Here is a 15,667-nt window from a genome sequence, read left to right on the forward strand (position 1 = left end):
AAGCCATCTTTTGTTGTAGTTAGAGTGGGCGCCTTCCCTCCCTCCCTTTCTCCCTTCTTCCCTCCCTGTCTCCCTCCCTCCCTCCTTCCTTTCCTTCCTTCCCTCCTCCTTTTCCTTCCCTTCCCTTTCCTTTCCTTCCTTCCCCCTTTTCCTTCCCTTTCCTTCCTTCCTTCCTTCCCTCCCTCCTTCCTTCCTTCCCTCTCCCTTCCTCCCTCCTTCCCTTTCCTTCCTTCCTTCCTTCCCCCTTTTCCTTTCCTTTCCTTCCTTCCTTCCCCCTTTTCCTTCCCTTTCCTTCCTTCCTTCCCCCTCCCTTCCTCTGTCCTTCCCTTTCCTTCCTTCCTTCCTTCCCCCTTTTCCTTCCCTTTCCTTCTTTCCTTCCTTCCCCCTTTTCCTTCCCTTTCCTTCCTTCCTTCCTTCCCCCTTTTCCTTCCCCTTCCTTCCTTCCTTCCTTCCTTCCTTCCCCCTTTTCCTTCCCTTTCCTTCCTTCCTTCCTTCCTTCCTTCCTTCCTTCCTTCCCTCCCTCCCTCCTTCCTTCCTTCCCTCTCCCTCCCTCCCTCCTTCCTTCTTTCCTTCCCTCCTTCCTTGCTTCTTTCCTTCCTTCCTTCCTTGCTTCCTTCCTCCCTCCCTCCCTCCCTCCCTCCCTCCCTCTGTTTCATTTCTTTCTTGCCAGAAATTGAACTCTGCCTTCTGGAAATCTGAGGTGAATAATAAATTTAAAAAGTCATCTGTTTTTGTTTGGGGTCTGACACCAGTCCCAGCAGCACAGTGCAATCCAAGTTTTCTCTGCTATGTTCCACTCAGGAGGCTGATGGCAGGGCCACTGGGAAGCCCTGTCTGGGACAAAACAGGATATTTTGTGTGCTTGGGCACGCTCCTCCCGTGCACCAGCGTACTTCCGGCCCGGAGGTGGACAGGTGGTGGCACAGGAAGGGCAGACAGTAATATCTCCATCTTGCTGCAACGGGAGCTGAGGTGTGAGAAGTTCAGTGACCTGCTCTGGTCACAGCAGATGGCCAGCAGTACCAGGACAAGGGGGAAAAAAAGCCCTTTTGATGCCCGCCCGGTTTTTCTCCTGCACATGTCTGTCTGCCTGCATCGCGGACTGCAGTTTGGATGCTGCAAAAGGGCTACAGCAAAAAAACCACACAACGGAAGTGCACGAAACTCTGGGCGTTTCGCGGGAACTGCAAAAACGTACGCACATTATCTTCTAGGGTTACCGTCTGCTTCATCATATGTCCTTTCAGGGTTTCATTCATACTTGAATGTTTGCTCAGCTCCTACTATGTGTCCAGACACTATTTTAGCCACTGAGAATTCCACCATCAACAAAACTGAACATGTTATCCTCCTGATGCCTAGAGGCCAGTAGAAAAAAGTGGGAGATAAAGCAAGGAACAATTTCCAAAAATCGTTACAGTTGTGAGGAATGATCATGGGACGAGAGAAAATGGAGACGAGACAGAGAATACCTGACAGAGGCCACTTGCAACTGGATGGTCAACAAACAGTTCCCTGGGGAGGTGACTTTTGAGCCGATGACTGGAATGAGAGCCAACCACCACAGGGCATGACAGATAGAAGGAAGTGGTGAGAGCACAGGACATGCATGGCAAAGAGCTTGTCCCCTAGGAACAGAAAGGAGCTGGTGGCTGGAGCTTAGCGAGAAAAGAAAAGAAGGAAAGAGAGGCTCAAGATACAGCCCGAAACAAGGTCTCCTGGTTCTTAGTATCTAGGAACCACATAAATGGAATGTTCAGAAATTGCATCTAGCTCTCAGTAAAAGATGCATCTCATTGATGGCGCCTCCCAGCCAGACCCGTTTGAAGCATGTGACCAGACTGGCCAAGATAATAAAAATATTGGCTGGGCTGCATTAGTCAATATATATTTATTTGTTTCAGTAAACATCTTTTTACCCAATATACGTTGATCCAATTTTCAGTTTTATAATTTTATTTTTGGAATAAACATAAAAAACACAGTCACGGGGGCGCCTGGGTGGCTCAGTCAGTTGAGCATCCCACTCTTGATTTCAGCTCAGGTAATGATCTCAGGGTTCATGGGTTCAAGCCCCGCATCACGCTTTGCGCTGACAGCATGGAGCCTGCTTGAGAGTCTCTCTCTCACCCTCTCTCTCTGCCCCTCCCCCCACATGTCTACATCTCTCTCTCTCTCTCTCTCTCTCTCTCAAAAGAAATAAGTAAATTAATGAAAGACTTCTTACATAGCATTACCCAGGAAGGTGCTCTTCTAATAAAGTAAATCATCTCTTATGGCTTTCTAAATCCTAGTAGCAACTACGTTTTAAGTAGAACGTCACTCTAAAAAAAAAAAAAAAACAAAAACAAAAACAAAAACAAACTATAAAACTGAAAAGATTCTAATCATAAAATTGCCAGGAACTCAACCTCAGAGGAGAGAAAATCTATATACAAATGGGTCCATCTTTCATTTGTTCGATGAGCACAACTCTGAAAAAGCTCTCAAGAGAGCATACTTTTGCAAGATGAGAGGACACAGGCATATTCTCATAGATGGCAGGGCAACTTTGATACAACTGTACATGGAAATACGCTTTGGACAGTAGGTCCCACTTCTAGGAATTTATTTCCCAGTATGGTCACCACTGGGTGACAGGAGGGGTAATCTGTGGCACCTCTTGTACCAGAGAAGGAGAAGAATTACTTGAATGTTCTACAACCGACAGGCAGCTTCGATTCAAACTCACGTTCTGTCACATAGCTGCTGGGTGACTTCAACACAAACTGAACCTCTCAGGCACTCAGCCTTGTGATCTGTAAAGTGGGCATAGAAACACCTACTTCATGCACATATTTGAAAATAAATTACAGGAAGGAAGGAAAGAAGAATGAATAAATAATCAAATATACAAAATATATTTATACACTGGAATCTTGTCTAAATTATTGAAAAGCAGGATATATTACTGAATAATAAAACTATGTCACAGAAGAGTGTGCAATTATATATTGCACACGTGCACACACGCATGCATGCACACACAAAACTATTCAGACACATACTATTCTGGAATAAACTATTCCCAGTAGTTGCTTCTGGGAACTAGATTCCTGGGGACAAGGATGAAAAGAAAACTTACTATTCAATGTATAAACTTTGTACCTTCAAATCTGTACCAAGTATACATATTACCTATTACAAGAAAAAAAAATCAAATAAAATTTAATTTTAAGGGGGTCAATCTACATTAACTGCTGTATTCCCTGATACTGAAGGTGCAGACTTCATACCAACAACAATTATGAGAAATTCTAGAACATTCTACCATTGAGGCATAAAATCTGCAACAAAATTAGGTGGGATATAAACTGAATATCCATTCTATTATTCTGATCTGCAGCAAAATCAGGGACGCTTTCGGTTAGCAAATATTTAAATTTTTTTCATGTGTATTTATTTATTTTCAGAGAGCGAGAGAGCGAGCGAGAGAGACAGACAACACAAGCAGGGGAGGGGCAAGAGAGAGTGAGACTCCCGAGCAGGTTCTGCAGTGTCAGCACAGAACCCGACATGGGGCTCGATCCCACAGACTGTGAAATCATGACCTGCGCTGAAATCAAGAGGTGGGTGCTTAACTGACTGAGCCACCCAGGCGCCCCGGGGTCGGCAAAACACTGAACTCTCACTATGGGCTGGGGATACACAGTGAACAAGAAGGCTAAGGCCTTTGGCCTCATAAAACTTACACTGTAGTGGGAGAAGAAATAATCTACCAAAAAATTATGAAGGAAAATATCTGGCACAAAAGTTAAGAAAATGTAAATATCCTGTGCATACTCTCAAATAGAACAATGTTCTAGAGGGACGTGAGGAAAAGACTTCTTAGCTGTAGCGGTCACGGCAGGTCGTCTTGAGGCAGGAATTCGAAAGTTAAGATCTGGAGACCAAGAGAGAGCCAGGCAGGAGAAAATCAGAGAGGGGAGCCACTAATGGAGATCTATTCAAACTGATGAAGACCTCTCAGGGCAAAGTCCCCAGAACACGTTCCTTTCAAGCCTCACCTCCCACCACATTTTACATCTGAATTCGCGGACTCTGAGAACTAGACTAGTTTCCTAACATCTCAGTTTGGAGCCAGTGTCGGTAGAATACAGCCCAGGCTCAAAAGGTGGTTCTTGGGCAAATCAGCTAAAATATCTGCATATATGGGGGCGCCTGGGTGGCTCAGCCAGTTAGGCGGTCAGACTTCGGCTCACGATCTCACGGTTCGTGAGTTCGAGCCCCGCGTCAGGCTCTGTGCTGACAGCTGGGAGGCTGGAGCCGGCTTCCGATTCTGTGTCTCCCTCTCTCTCTGCCCCTCTCCGTCTCCCGCTCACACTCTGTCGCTCTGTCCTTCAAAAATAAATAAACATGAAAAAAATTGAAAATAAAATATCTGCATATTTACAGACAGACACCTTGAACCCTGAAGAGACTGTTCATAGGAAGCCTCAGTCTTGCTAGGGGATTCAAAGAGGTGTGATTTCTTCAAGGTTTTAAAATAAATTTCTTTTATTGAATTAATATGTGGCTTTAAGATAATAAACTGCAGTTTTAGACTTTAATTGCTTTCCTAAACGGTGAAAGTTGTATGAAGGGAAAGCTCAGAATTCCTACTAGTGTTTCAATTTAATTTGAGTCAGTCTACCCATAGGACAGACTTACTTCTCTTTCTATTAACCTCTAAAGTATTCGTTGTTACACGTAAATGAAGAGAAGACAAAATAAAGGCTTGGGCCAATCTGAGATATATTTGGGGAGGGGAGATTTAGGGGGAGAAGTGACATATATACTATGCTACATTATGCTGATATCCCATAGAAGTTTTGTGTTTTGAAAATTTTTTAACATTTATTTATCATTGAGAGAGAGAGACAGAGTGTGAGCAGGGGAGGGGCAGAGAGAGAGAGGGAGACACAGAATCCGAAGCAGGCTCCAGGCTCGGGGCTGTCAGCACAGAGCCCGACGTGGGGCTTGAACCTGTGAACCGAGAGATCACGACCTGAGCCGAAGTCAGAGGCTTAACTGACTGAGCCCCCCAGGCGCCCCTCGGGTGTAAGTTTCTTAAGAGGATAGTATTGAGTACATGGGGTATTTGTTCTTAGGACCCGATTTTTAAGATATTTGCACAAAATCAAGCTATATGACAACTGCACGTTTTACAAAGAAGGGTTACAAAACCTACTTCAGAAGAGAAGGACAACTATCCCGAGTCACGCACAGGCCGCCATTTGGATTCGTGCGGTCCCTAAGAGCTCACCACCTACCTTCGCTGTTTTTGCCATTTCATGGATATGAGTTCATGATCCATTAAATAACTTCACTTTGTAGATTAAATAAGCTTATTTAAAGAGGAAGCCACACGCTTTTATCTCAAATGGAAAACCAATTATCACTAGAAGTTAAATGTAAAATTTCATGCAATATAAAGTTAATGAATACAATAAAACAGAAGACTGCCACTCGAAGCCTCTGCACCCAACGGTGGCTCCTTCTCTATTAAAAGGCCTTCAGGTTATCAGCTCTTTGAGATGAGTTGAGTAAGAAACAGTGCTTTTATTCTCATTTTATGATTCAATGTTGCTTAGTGCCCTAATAATTTCTTTCTCTCAAGATATACAATTCCCACATTCGGAGACCACGGTGAGAGTTAACAGGCAAGAATACTGTGGTCAGGCTTTCACTCAAAGGTCTGCCATTTTGTCAATATATTCAACTCTGTATTTTCTAAGATGGCGTTTTAGAAACGCCAAGTGGCTCAGTCAGTTAAGTGTCCCAACTCTCGATTTCAGCTCAGGTCGTGATCTCGTGGTTGGTGAGTTCGAGCCCCAGGTCAGGCTCTGCACAGACCATGCAGAACCTGCCGAGGATTCTCTCTCTGCCCCTCCCCAGCTCGTGCTCTCTCTCTCTGTCTCTTTCAGAATACATAAACTTTTAAAAATTAAAAATCAAAAAATAATAAAATTAGCAGCAAGAGGAAAGTAAAATGCCTTCTGTTTTTCATTACAAAAGCCATGATTCTTCTGCTGAGGTATGAGTGAATTAATTTTTACCAGCTTATTTTTCTGAAAGACAATGAACAAGAAATATCACCTCAATCTTTCGACAATAAAAAAATAAAACTCAACATTATCACCAGTCATTAAGTTCCTACTACTGAGTCAGGAATAGGGTTAAGAGTTTGATACACTTACCTTTTATGAGAAGTGTATTATTAACCTTATTTATGTACATGATGAAGCAAAATTTCAGAAAGAGTATGCAATTTCCTCAAGGCCATAGACTCAGTAAGTGGCCAAGTTGAGATCCAAACGTTAAGTGTCAGTCCCAAATGTATGCTATTTCCACCATGGAAAAAACAATGCATCAATTCAATTATGAAAGAGAGACAGAGAGGGAGGGAGGGGAAGAAGCAGAAGAAAGAAAGAAAGAGAGAGAGAGAGAGAGAAAGAAAGAAGGAAAGAAAAAGAAAGAAAGAAAGAAAGAAAGAAAGAGAGATGGAGAGAGAAAGAAAGAAAGAAAGAGAGAGAAAGAAAGAAAGAGAAAGAAAGAAAGAAAGAAAGAAAGAAAGAAAGAAAGAAAGAAAAGGAGAAGAGGGGAGGAGGGGAGGGGAAGGGAGGAGAGGAGAGAAGAGGAGGGGAGGGGAGGGGAAGAGAGGAGAGGAGAGGAGAGGAGAGGAGAGGAGAGGAGAGGAGAAGAAAGAGGTGTTCCAGCACGATGTGTGGAAACTATAGTCAAGATTATCTTAAAATTCATATCAAAATGCAATGGAACTAGAATACCTAAAACAATTTTGAGAAAGAAAAAGTGGGAGGAATCCGTCTTTTCTGTTTCCAGACTTATTGTATAGCTACACATATAGACACATAGAGTCATACTGCTGCACGTATGCGGGCATACGGAGCAGTGGAACAGAATACGGGACTTAAGAATAGAAACACCTAAATATGCTCAATGGAGAAAAGACAGCCTTTTCAACAAATGGTGCTGCAGCAATTGGCCATATGTAGGCAAAAAATGAACCCAGACCTAGAAGCACACCTTCTACAAAAATTAACTCAAATTGGATCATGGGCTGAAACGTAAAAGGTAATACTATAAAGCATCTACAAAAATATACGTGGAATCTTGGTCTGGACTAAGTGTTACTACCGAAAGCATGACCCACAAAAGCAAAAAAGGAATAAACTGGACATCATCACAATTAAAAACTTTTGTTCTGGGGCGCCTGGGCGGCTCAGTCAGTTGAGCGTCAGACTTCAGCTCAGGTCATGATCTCAAGGCTCGTGGGTTCAAGCTATTCGATTGGGCTTTGTGGTGGTGGTGCAGAACGCACTTGGGATTCTCTGTCTCCCTCCCTCTCTGCCCCTCCCCCGCACATGCACACATTCTCGCTCTCTCTCTCAAAAAATAAATACACATTAAAAAAAAACTCTTTGCTCTATGAAAGACCTTGTTTAGAAGGTGGGAAAGACAAACTACCTAAGCTACCTACTGAGAGGAAACATTTGAGAACCACAGGTCTGAAAGGACTGATATCTCGAATATATAAAGAACCCTCAAAACCCAACAGTTACAAAATAAGCAACCCAATTAGAAAATGGGCAAGAGACACACACAGGCATTTTACCAAAATGTAGGTCCACATGGCAAATAAGACATGAATAGATGCTCAACATTGCTACCCGTTAGGGAAATGGAAATCAAACCCACAATGAGATATCACCACACACACATCAGAATGTCTAAAATAAAAAACAGCGAGGACACCAAAAACTGGTGCCATCAAATGCTGGTATGGATGCAGAGAAACCAGATCATACGTTGCTGGTGTGAACACAGAATGGTACAAACACTGCGAAGAATAGAAATACCAGACATGCAAATACCTATAATACCACCCAACAGTAGCACTCCCTAGAGTGCCATTTACCTAGAGGTATGAAAACCTATATTCCTGCAAAAATCTGCACACAAACTTTTATATCTGCTTTATTCATAACAGCCCCAACCTGGAAACCACATTAAATGTCCTTCAGCAGATGAATGGCTAAGCAAACTATGGTCCATCCATTCCATGGGATACTATTTCGCAATAAAAGAAGGAATGGGTGGGGCACACGGATGGCTCAGTCAGTTAAGCATCCTACTCTTGGTTTCAGTCAGGTCATGATCTCTTGATTCGTGGGTTCAAGTCCCATGTTGGGCTCTGCACTGAGCGTGCAGCCTGCTTGGGATTCTCTGTCGCCCTCTCTCTCTGCCCCTCCCCTGCTCACTCTCTCTCTCAAAATAAATAAACATTAAAAAATAAAAAACAGGAATGAACCATGACAGCCACAATAATCATGGCAAATCCAGAGAAGTATGCGGAGTAAAAAATAAATAAATAAATAAAAGGAAATCCCCCCCAAATCCCAAAAGGTTACATACCTACGGTTCTACTTATAGAATATTCTCAAAATGGTAACATTATAAAAACGGAAAACAGATTTGTGGTCATCAAGGTTTTAGGGCTGTGGGAAGGGAAACAGGAGAAGCTATAAAAGAGCAACATAAAGGACCCTGTGGTGAAGGAATGTTCCATCTCTTGGCTGTATCCTGGTTGTGATACTATACTATACATTTCAAGGATGCTGCCACTGGGAGAAACTGGGTAGGAGAGATTGCAGTGCATTATTTCTTACAACTGCATGTGAACCTACTATTATCTAAAGTTTGGGGCACCTGGGTGGCTCAGTTCATCAAGTGTCCGACTTCGACTCAGGCCACGATCTTGTGGGTCACAAGCTCAAGCCCCGTATGGGACTCTGTGCTGACAGCTCAGAGCCTGGAACCTGCTTCGGATTCTGTGTCTCCCTCTCTCTGTCCCTTCCCTGCTTGTACTCTGTCTCCCTCTCTCTCTTTCAAAGATAAATAAATTAAAATAAAATAAAATAAAATAAAATAAAATAAAAAGATCAACAGCCTGGGTGGCTCAGCTGGTTGAGCATCCAACTCTTGATTTCATCTCAGATCATGATTCTAGGGTCGTGGGATCGAGCCTCAAGTCTGGCTTTACATTGAGCGTGGAGCCTGCTTAAGATTCTCTCTTTCTCCTTCCCTCTGCCCCTCTCCCATACGCACGCACTCTATCTAAAATAAAAATAGAAATAAAAATAAAAGTAAAAGTAAATAAATAATAAAATTTAAAAAACGTTCCTTTAAAAAATGAGACAGTTGGGGCGCCTGGGGGGCTCAGTCGGTTGACCATCCGACTTCGGCTCAGGTCATGATTTTGCGGTTCGTGGGTTTGAGCCCTGCGTCAGGCTCTGTGCCAACAGCTCGGAGCCTGGCGCCTGCTTCGGATTCTGTGTCTCCCTCTCTCTCTGCCCCTCCCCTGCTCATGCTCTGTCTCTCTCTGTCTCAAAAATAAATAAAAACATTAAAAAAAAATTAAAAAATGAGACAGTGGTTCTTAATCTTGTGGAAATGGTGGGAGGTGAGAGGCCTGGTGAGCAGGGTGGTCCAGACCTCCAAAGAATCTGATCAAAGTTACGAAGCACCACCCCAGGAAGGTCACCTGCACTCTATCCCAGACCTTACTTAAAGGACTCCACTCATGAACACAGTACACACAAGCTAACATTTATGTTCTCTGGCAACCAGGGCATGAAGAGAGGCTTAGAACACTAGTAAAATAAAGACAGTCCCCCAACTACTCAGCAAAGATCAGCTTCCCGATACTTACTCAAAATTTAGCCATCTACATTCTAGAAAGAAGCTATTTTAACTTCAACGTTCACACATATCCGTGGCATTTCTAAACTCACAATTTCATTTTGAATTTCAGAGGAACACGGGCTGCAGGAGGGAAGCATCATAATCTCTTCCTGGCTCAGAATATCCAAAGGCTTTATTTCCACCCAACTCGAATCAAATTCCTTGAAATAAGAGGAAAATCAAATTTGACCTCCCTCATTTCACAAAAACAGAACGGGGAGATTTCTGCACAGATCGCTGCAGTTCAATATTTGACCTGTTGCTCAGACTAATTCACCCTCAAGTACAGTGAATATATTAACCTCGTGTTAACAATACAAGTCCAGGGGCGCCTGGGTGGCTCAGTCGGTTAAGCGTCCAACTTTAGCTCAGGTCATGATCTCATGGTGTGGGTTCGAGCCCCGCCTCAGGCTCTGTGCTGACAGCTTGGAGCCTGCTTCGGATTCTGTGTCTCCCTCTCACTCTCTGCCCTTCCCCCGCTTGTGCTCTGTCTCTCTCTCTCTCAAAAATAAATTAAAATGTTAAAAAAAAAAATTGAAAAAAAAAAAAAACCCAATACAAGTCCAAAAATAGACTGGTCAGGCCTTCAGGATGGAGACTGGACCTCTTGATGGTTTACCCTGATCTTAACACTAGCATGCGCTCAATAAATATGTGATGAATGATTAAAAAAAAAAAATGAAATCAAATACAGCCCCAAATGAAAACTAAATTCTTAAAATACCCAAGATAAGGATTTTCCATAAAAGTTACACAGCTACTTGAAAAATAAGTATTTCTAGTCAATGAATGTATATGATAAAAAAAATACATTGGCAGATGTAGGGGGGGAATCATCACATCAGGAATCCGGTTTATGCCTACATTCAAAGTCACTAAATTGGCCGTTCTTTGCTTAATTCAGTTTTAAGGAGGAGGATGAAAGGTTGGCTTATGCATAATTAATCATAACATCCACCCAGCCCATCAAATAAAGATGACTAAAATACCAGCTGAAAAGTACTTCTGACACAGAAGCCGTAGAAATGGATTCACATGGGGACACTGAGTGGCCCTGACTTAGGCGTGTGTATCCGGTGTATAGGACCACGAATTTCACTACTGCAGAGTTGAACCTCTTTCTCCTGAGGAGGAAAAACAGTGCTCCATGCATCTCACTGAATGGTTGAATGTTGATGTTATGACCATAACTCTGTCCAGGTACCATAAACACGGTGGATTCTCTATGAATCACCTAGGGATCCCCAGACCCTAAATATCATAGCTGCTTGGGCATAGTGGATCTGGTCAAATAGGGAAATAAAAGAGTAAGAAAATATTCTGCCTAAAATCTGGCCATTAACTAACCAATTTTTCAAATCCGTTCTCGGCCGTCCAAGAGAAAGATCCCCAAGTTAACAGAAATTCCCCCTCGTCTGATGAGCTCATTCAAACTGAAGTTCCATGGAGAGGGGTTTCTCTGTCCCTGGTTACCTCTGTCATTTATCTAAGGCTTGTGAAAAATCTTACAAAGGCAAATATTCTTTCTATACCCAGCCTCACTGCCAACCAATATTTGTGCTTGTACATTAATTGTTGCACGGGTATGAAGTTTGTTTTCCAAACTAAACAGCAAGTTCTTGGAGGATGAAAGCTTATTGCGGTAGTAACAGGAAACATAATAACCACCTAACCATCATCGTCCCTAACAGCACTGGTAGTGAGAAAGATGAGGAAGAAACATTAATTAGGGGGTCGCCTAGGTGGCTCAGTCGGTTGAACGTCCGACTTCGGCCCAGGTCATGATCTCACGGCTCGTGAGTTCGAGCCCTGTGTCGGGCTCCGTGTTGACAGCTTGGAGCCTGGAGCCCGCTTCAGATTCTGTGTCTCCCTCTCTCTCTGCCCCTCCCCAGCTCATGCTCGCACTCTGTCTCTGTCCAAAGTAAAAAAAAAACAAAAACAAAAAAAAAACTTAAAAAATATATAAATAAATAAATAAATAAATAAAAAGAAACGTTAATTGGGTTTCTGCTGTGTCAAACCATTGTGTTAAGACCTCTGTAAGGATCATCTTTCAGGTGGGTATTATGAGTATCCTTATTTTTGCAGAAGACTGAGGCTCGCACATGTTAAGAAATTCACCAAAAAGTCACATAATCAGTCGCTGAATGGGATTTTAACAGTCTCATGTCAGAGTGTATGCTCTTAAGCCAGTTTGCACTAATGGATTCATTCATTCATTTGCTCAATAAATCTTCATCAAGAAGACTGCTGATAAAGTGCTACACACCACTCCAGCACTGGGATTCAGCTCGAATTAAAAGATGGAAAAGTCACAGCCCTCATGGAGCCTCCTGTGCTATTTGGGGGATACAGGCAATCAACACATAAAATCAACACACCAGTACGTGAGGGGATGATAAGCCTACAGAGAAGCAATGGAAGGATTTGGGTGGGAAGGAGGAGGCAACAAATAAAATTAAGGATCTGGAAGGCCTCAGTGAGCTAGTGGCATCTGAAGAAAGACTGAAGGAGATAAGGAAGCCATCCGGGAAGGGGGAAGCCATACTTGGGGGAACAGCATTCCAAGCAGAGGGACCAGCAGGAGAAAGGGTTCTCAGTCAGCATAGGAACTTCAAGCCCAAGGTAAGTCTCTTCCCATGAATTGCATGGAAAGGGACTGGTGGTCTGAGCAGGCAGGGAGACAAATTAGGAGATTATTATAATATTACAGGGAGGCGATGATGGGGACTTGGTAGATATATTTCAAAGACAGAGCCCACAGGATCTCCTGATGGACTGGTTGTCAGAAGGAGATAAAAGGAGACAGAAATGTGCCCGAAGTTTGCTTGTTTGCCATTTGCTTGTCTACTGGATTCATTTTTACCAGGGCAACTAAAATTTTGGGACCCCTAGTGGCTGAGTTGCAGACTCCGGGAGAAGCCAGTCTGGATGAAACAATCAAGGGTTTGGATGTATTAAGTTTGAAGACTCTTAGACGTCTAGGTAGGGATGCAGCCTAGACAGGAGAAGAAGCTCCTGGTGTACAAGAACATCCAGAATGTATTTAAAGGCGAGTGATCGAGAGACGGCATGTAGATGACGTGAACAGGTCTGAATTTAAACTCTGAGGCTTACATGGCAATTACTGATTAGAAATTCTCTCGGTTGCAAAAAGAAGAAACCAAGTGAAGAGAGTCATAGGATACCGTCTAAGCCACACACTTAGTCAGGTTAATGATGTGCAAATCGCCTGATTCGCCACCCTGCTAAGAATAAAATTTTTAGTGCCTTTTGTGGATTAGCCAGATAAGTGTAGACAACTGTTTCCTCCCCCCCCCCTCCGCACCGCCAAAGCCCCCCAAATTGTGGCACAGACATTCCTCAATAAACACAGTATCCCGAGCACAGCTTGAGATCTCCATGAACAATGTAGATGAAGGTATGAGATATGAAGATACTGAGACTTTCGAGTTAAATGAGTTGAATTTCATTAACCTTTTTGATGTTTACAGAAAAAAGTAAGTCTATACATACAATGATTGCTTAATCACTTCAACTACAGAAGATCTTAACTAAAAGCGAGCGCTTATCTTTGGTCCATTTGAATGGAGACAGTCTTAAAATGTCTCCTGTCCCATTGTAAAATCACTTAAATCTATGGAATTTGTAAAAACCTCACCCAATGAAACCATCTAGAACTGAAAAACCATTTATGACATTTATGGGACACTTTTAGACAGAAAGATATCTACAACCCCCCATCCTTCCACCAACCCTAACTCACCTTTGCTTAAACCAAACAAATATTTTAATCAGAATCGATACTATACTCTCATTAGATTTTCATAGATATCATCTTAGTCGATGTTCCCAACATTACGAAATCGTGTTCATTGCATAGATTAGAAAACTGAGGGTAAAAGAGGTCAAGGCCATGGAGCTAACGAGTAATAGAAGCAAAATTGGCTCTCTTTCCTCCTTTTCCCAAACTGAGGGAGCATTCCTTAGCAGAACAGCTGCTCACCATGAAATGGTGTTTTCTTGTTTAATTATAAACCCTCCCAAACATGGTTCTAATCCACACACATTTGTCTGGATTCCATTAATGAAACTACTATGTCATATTAGTTCCTCAAGAAGCTTTTGAATTGCAAAGTCACGCATCACCCCTTAGTCCAACGTGTATGTAGAAGTGCCTACTCTGTACCAGACGTAATGCCCACGTGCTGGCTGAGACTTACACATGCTACGTGCCATTCTAGGCTATGTGCAGCCTGGACTAATACCGCGAACACTTCTCACTCTAGACAGAGGGTCTCTATGCATTTCCCGGAAGCGCTCTCCCCCATTGCTTGCAGGCTCCATGAAAAGTTGAGTTCGCGGTGTTTTCTGGCAACTGTGGAATCAGCCTCTTTAGTTCATATAAATAAATTACATCATCAAATCACTTAAAAAAATTAACTGGTGATAAAACCGGTGTTAATAAAGAAGACCGGGTTTTGTTGATTGTATCTTTGACCTTTCCATGAGCAATAACCATCATTGCACAGATATTCTAAAATCTACTCAAGTATTAACACAGACACAATGAATAAATCCTAGAAAAGTAGACTTCTCACTGGCACCCAATGTGCTGCAAAATATAAAATGAATACAAACTCAACTTTATTTCCTTTCCTTCTGCTTCAAATATCTGTCTGTAAACATTGGCACACATATAGGACCATATTATGTCAGCTGTAATAATATAGAAAATAATCTCAATTACCATAAACTAGAAAGTTATGGTAACTAGTCTTTCAAATAAATCACCACGTGTCACAATTTGGCATAAACTCCGATCCTTATGAATAATTCACATTTTGCGCATTAATAATGCATGTCTTCTATCATTTGGAATGCTCCCTAACACAGAATGGATGTCTCTTATCAATTTCCTCAACTGACATGATGGAGTAAATCTAAAATTAGAACTGCATTTCTTAATGCTCCCTTAAGAATGGCAACAACTCGGCTGGCCCATAAGGTTATCAAAAATATAAAGCTCCTACTATTTCTTGCCTTTTGCCGGGGAGTCACTAGGTTAAGCACCCTAACAATAGTTGCTCCTGCTGCTGCTGATATTTGCATAGCAGAAAAGATCAAGGAAACTTGCATAGGGCTGACAGAGACCGGTCAGCTCGGTTACATTTCTTCATAATTATAGATGTATATACTCACAATAACACGGGCCATAATTGCTAAAACATGGTAACCGGCAGGGGGAAAAAAAAAGAAAGAAAGCAAGAAAGCAAAGGGTCAAACCAAGCAGGCAAGAGTTTTTAATAATTACTGATGTTTCCTACCATCCTCCCTAGCTGATTACCACTGCGAAATTCCTTTTCAATTTTCAGTAAAATTATCTGGCACATAAAAAACTACAAAGACCAAGTAAGAGAAAGGTGCCAATGACACAGATTTGTAGAGAAAGACATTCAGTTTCTCACTGTAACTCCCAGTGTGGTCACTGCACATCATTGCTGATATTATCATTTCAGACATTACTAAAGTAAACTTTCTGCCCCTCCCCCACCCGAACCCGGCCACCCAAACACACACAACAAACAAAAACAGCGACAGTCCTGGACACAAGGCAAACAGAAAGGAGGCAGCCTGAAATCAGGGGGTAAAAAAATCATTCCAGTGTGCTCCCCCGTCTCTGGAGAATTTCCTTCATCAACACTCAGTCTCAAAGAGAAGCAGAAGGAGTTGTCTCTGAAGCGCTATCCACGGCGAGCAAGGGAAAGGGGGCAAAAGAGAGAGAGTTTTAAGGGGGGAGCCATCCCTATGCCAGCATCTGTCCCCTACAGGTGCCCTCGGGTTCATTCATTCCTGTGCTACGTGTTTAGGGAGCACTTCCTCT

At 42.6% G+C, this 15,667-nt stretch overlaps 1 protein-coding gene across 2 annotated transcripts in view; it reads right to left on the minus strand.

Annotated features, from left to right (window-relative positions):
• DOK5 (docking protein 5) overlaps window positions 1-15,667 on the minus strand; it is a 154,053-nt gene that overhangs the window by 137,258 nt on the left and 1,128 nt on the right. The window contains exon 2 of one of the 2 annotated variants that reach the window (XM_045444170.1): window positions 9,834-9,944. The exons of the other annotated variant lie outside the window; for it this stretch is intronic. Coding sequence (XP_045300126.1) covers window positions 9,834-9,944 — 111 coding nt within the window. The remainder of the gene's footprint in view (window positions 1-9,833; window positions 9,945-15,667) is intronic. 2 annotated transcript variants of the gene reach the window in all.

This window comes from Leopardus geoffroyi, chromosome A3, assembly GCF_018350155.1.
Source record: "Leopardus geoffroyi isolate Oge1 chromosome A3, O.geoffroyi_Oge1_pat1.0, whole genome shotgun sequence".
In the NCBI taxonomy this organism is placed as follows: domain Eukaryota; kingdom Metazoa; phylum Chordata; class Mammalia; order Carnivora; family Felidae; genus Leopardus; species Leopardus geoffroyi.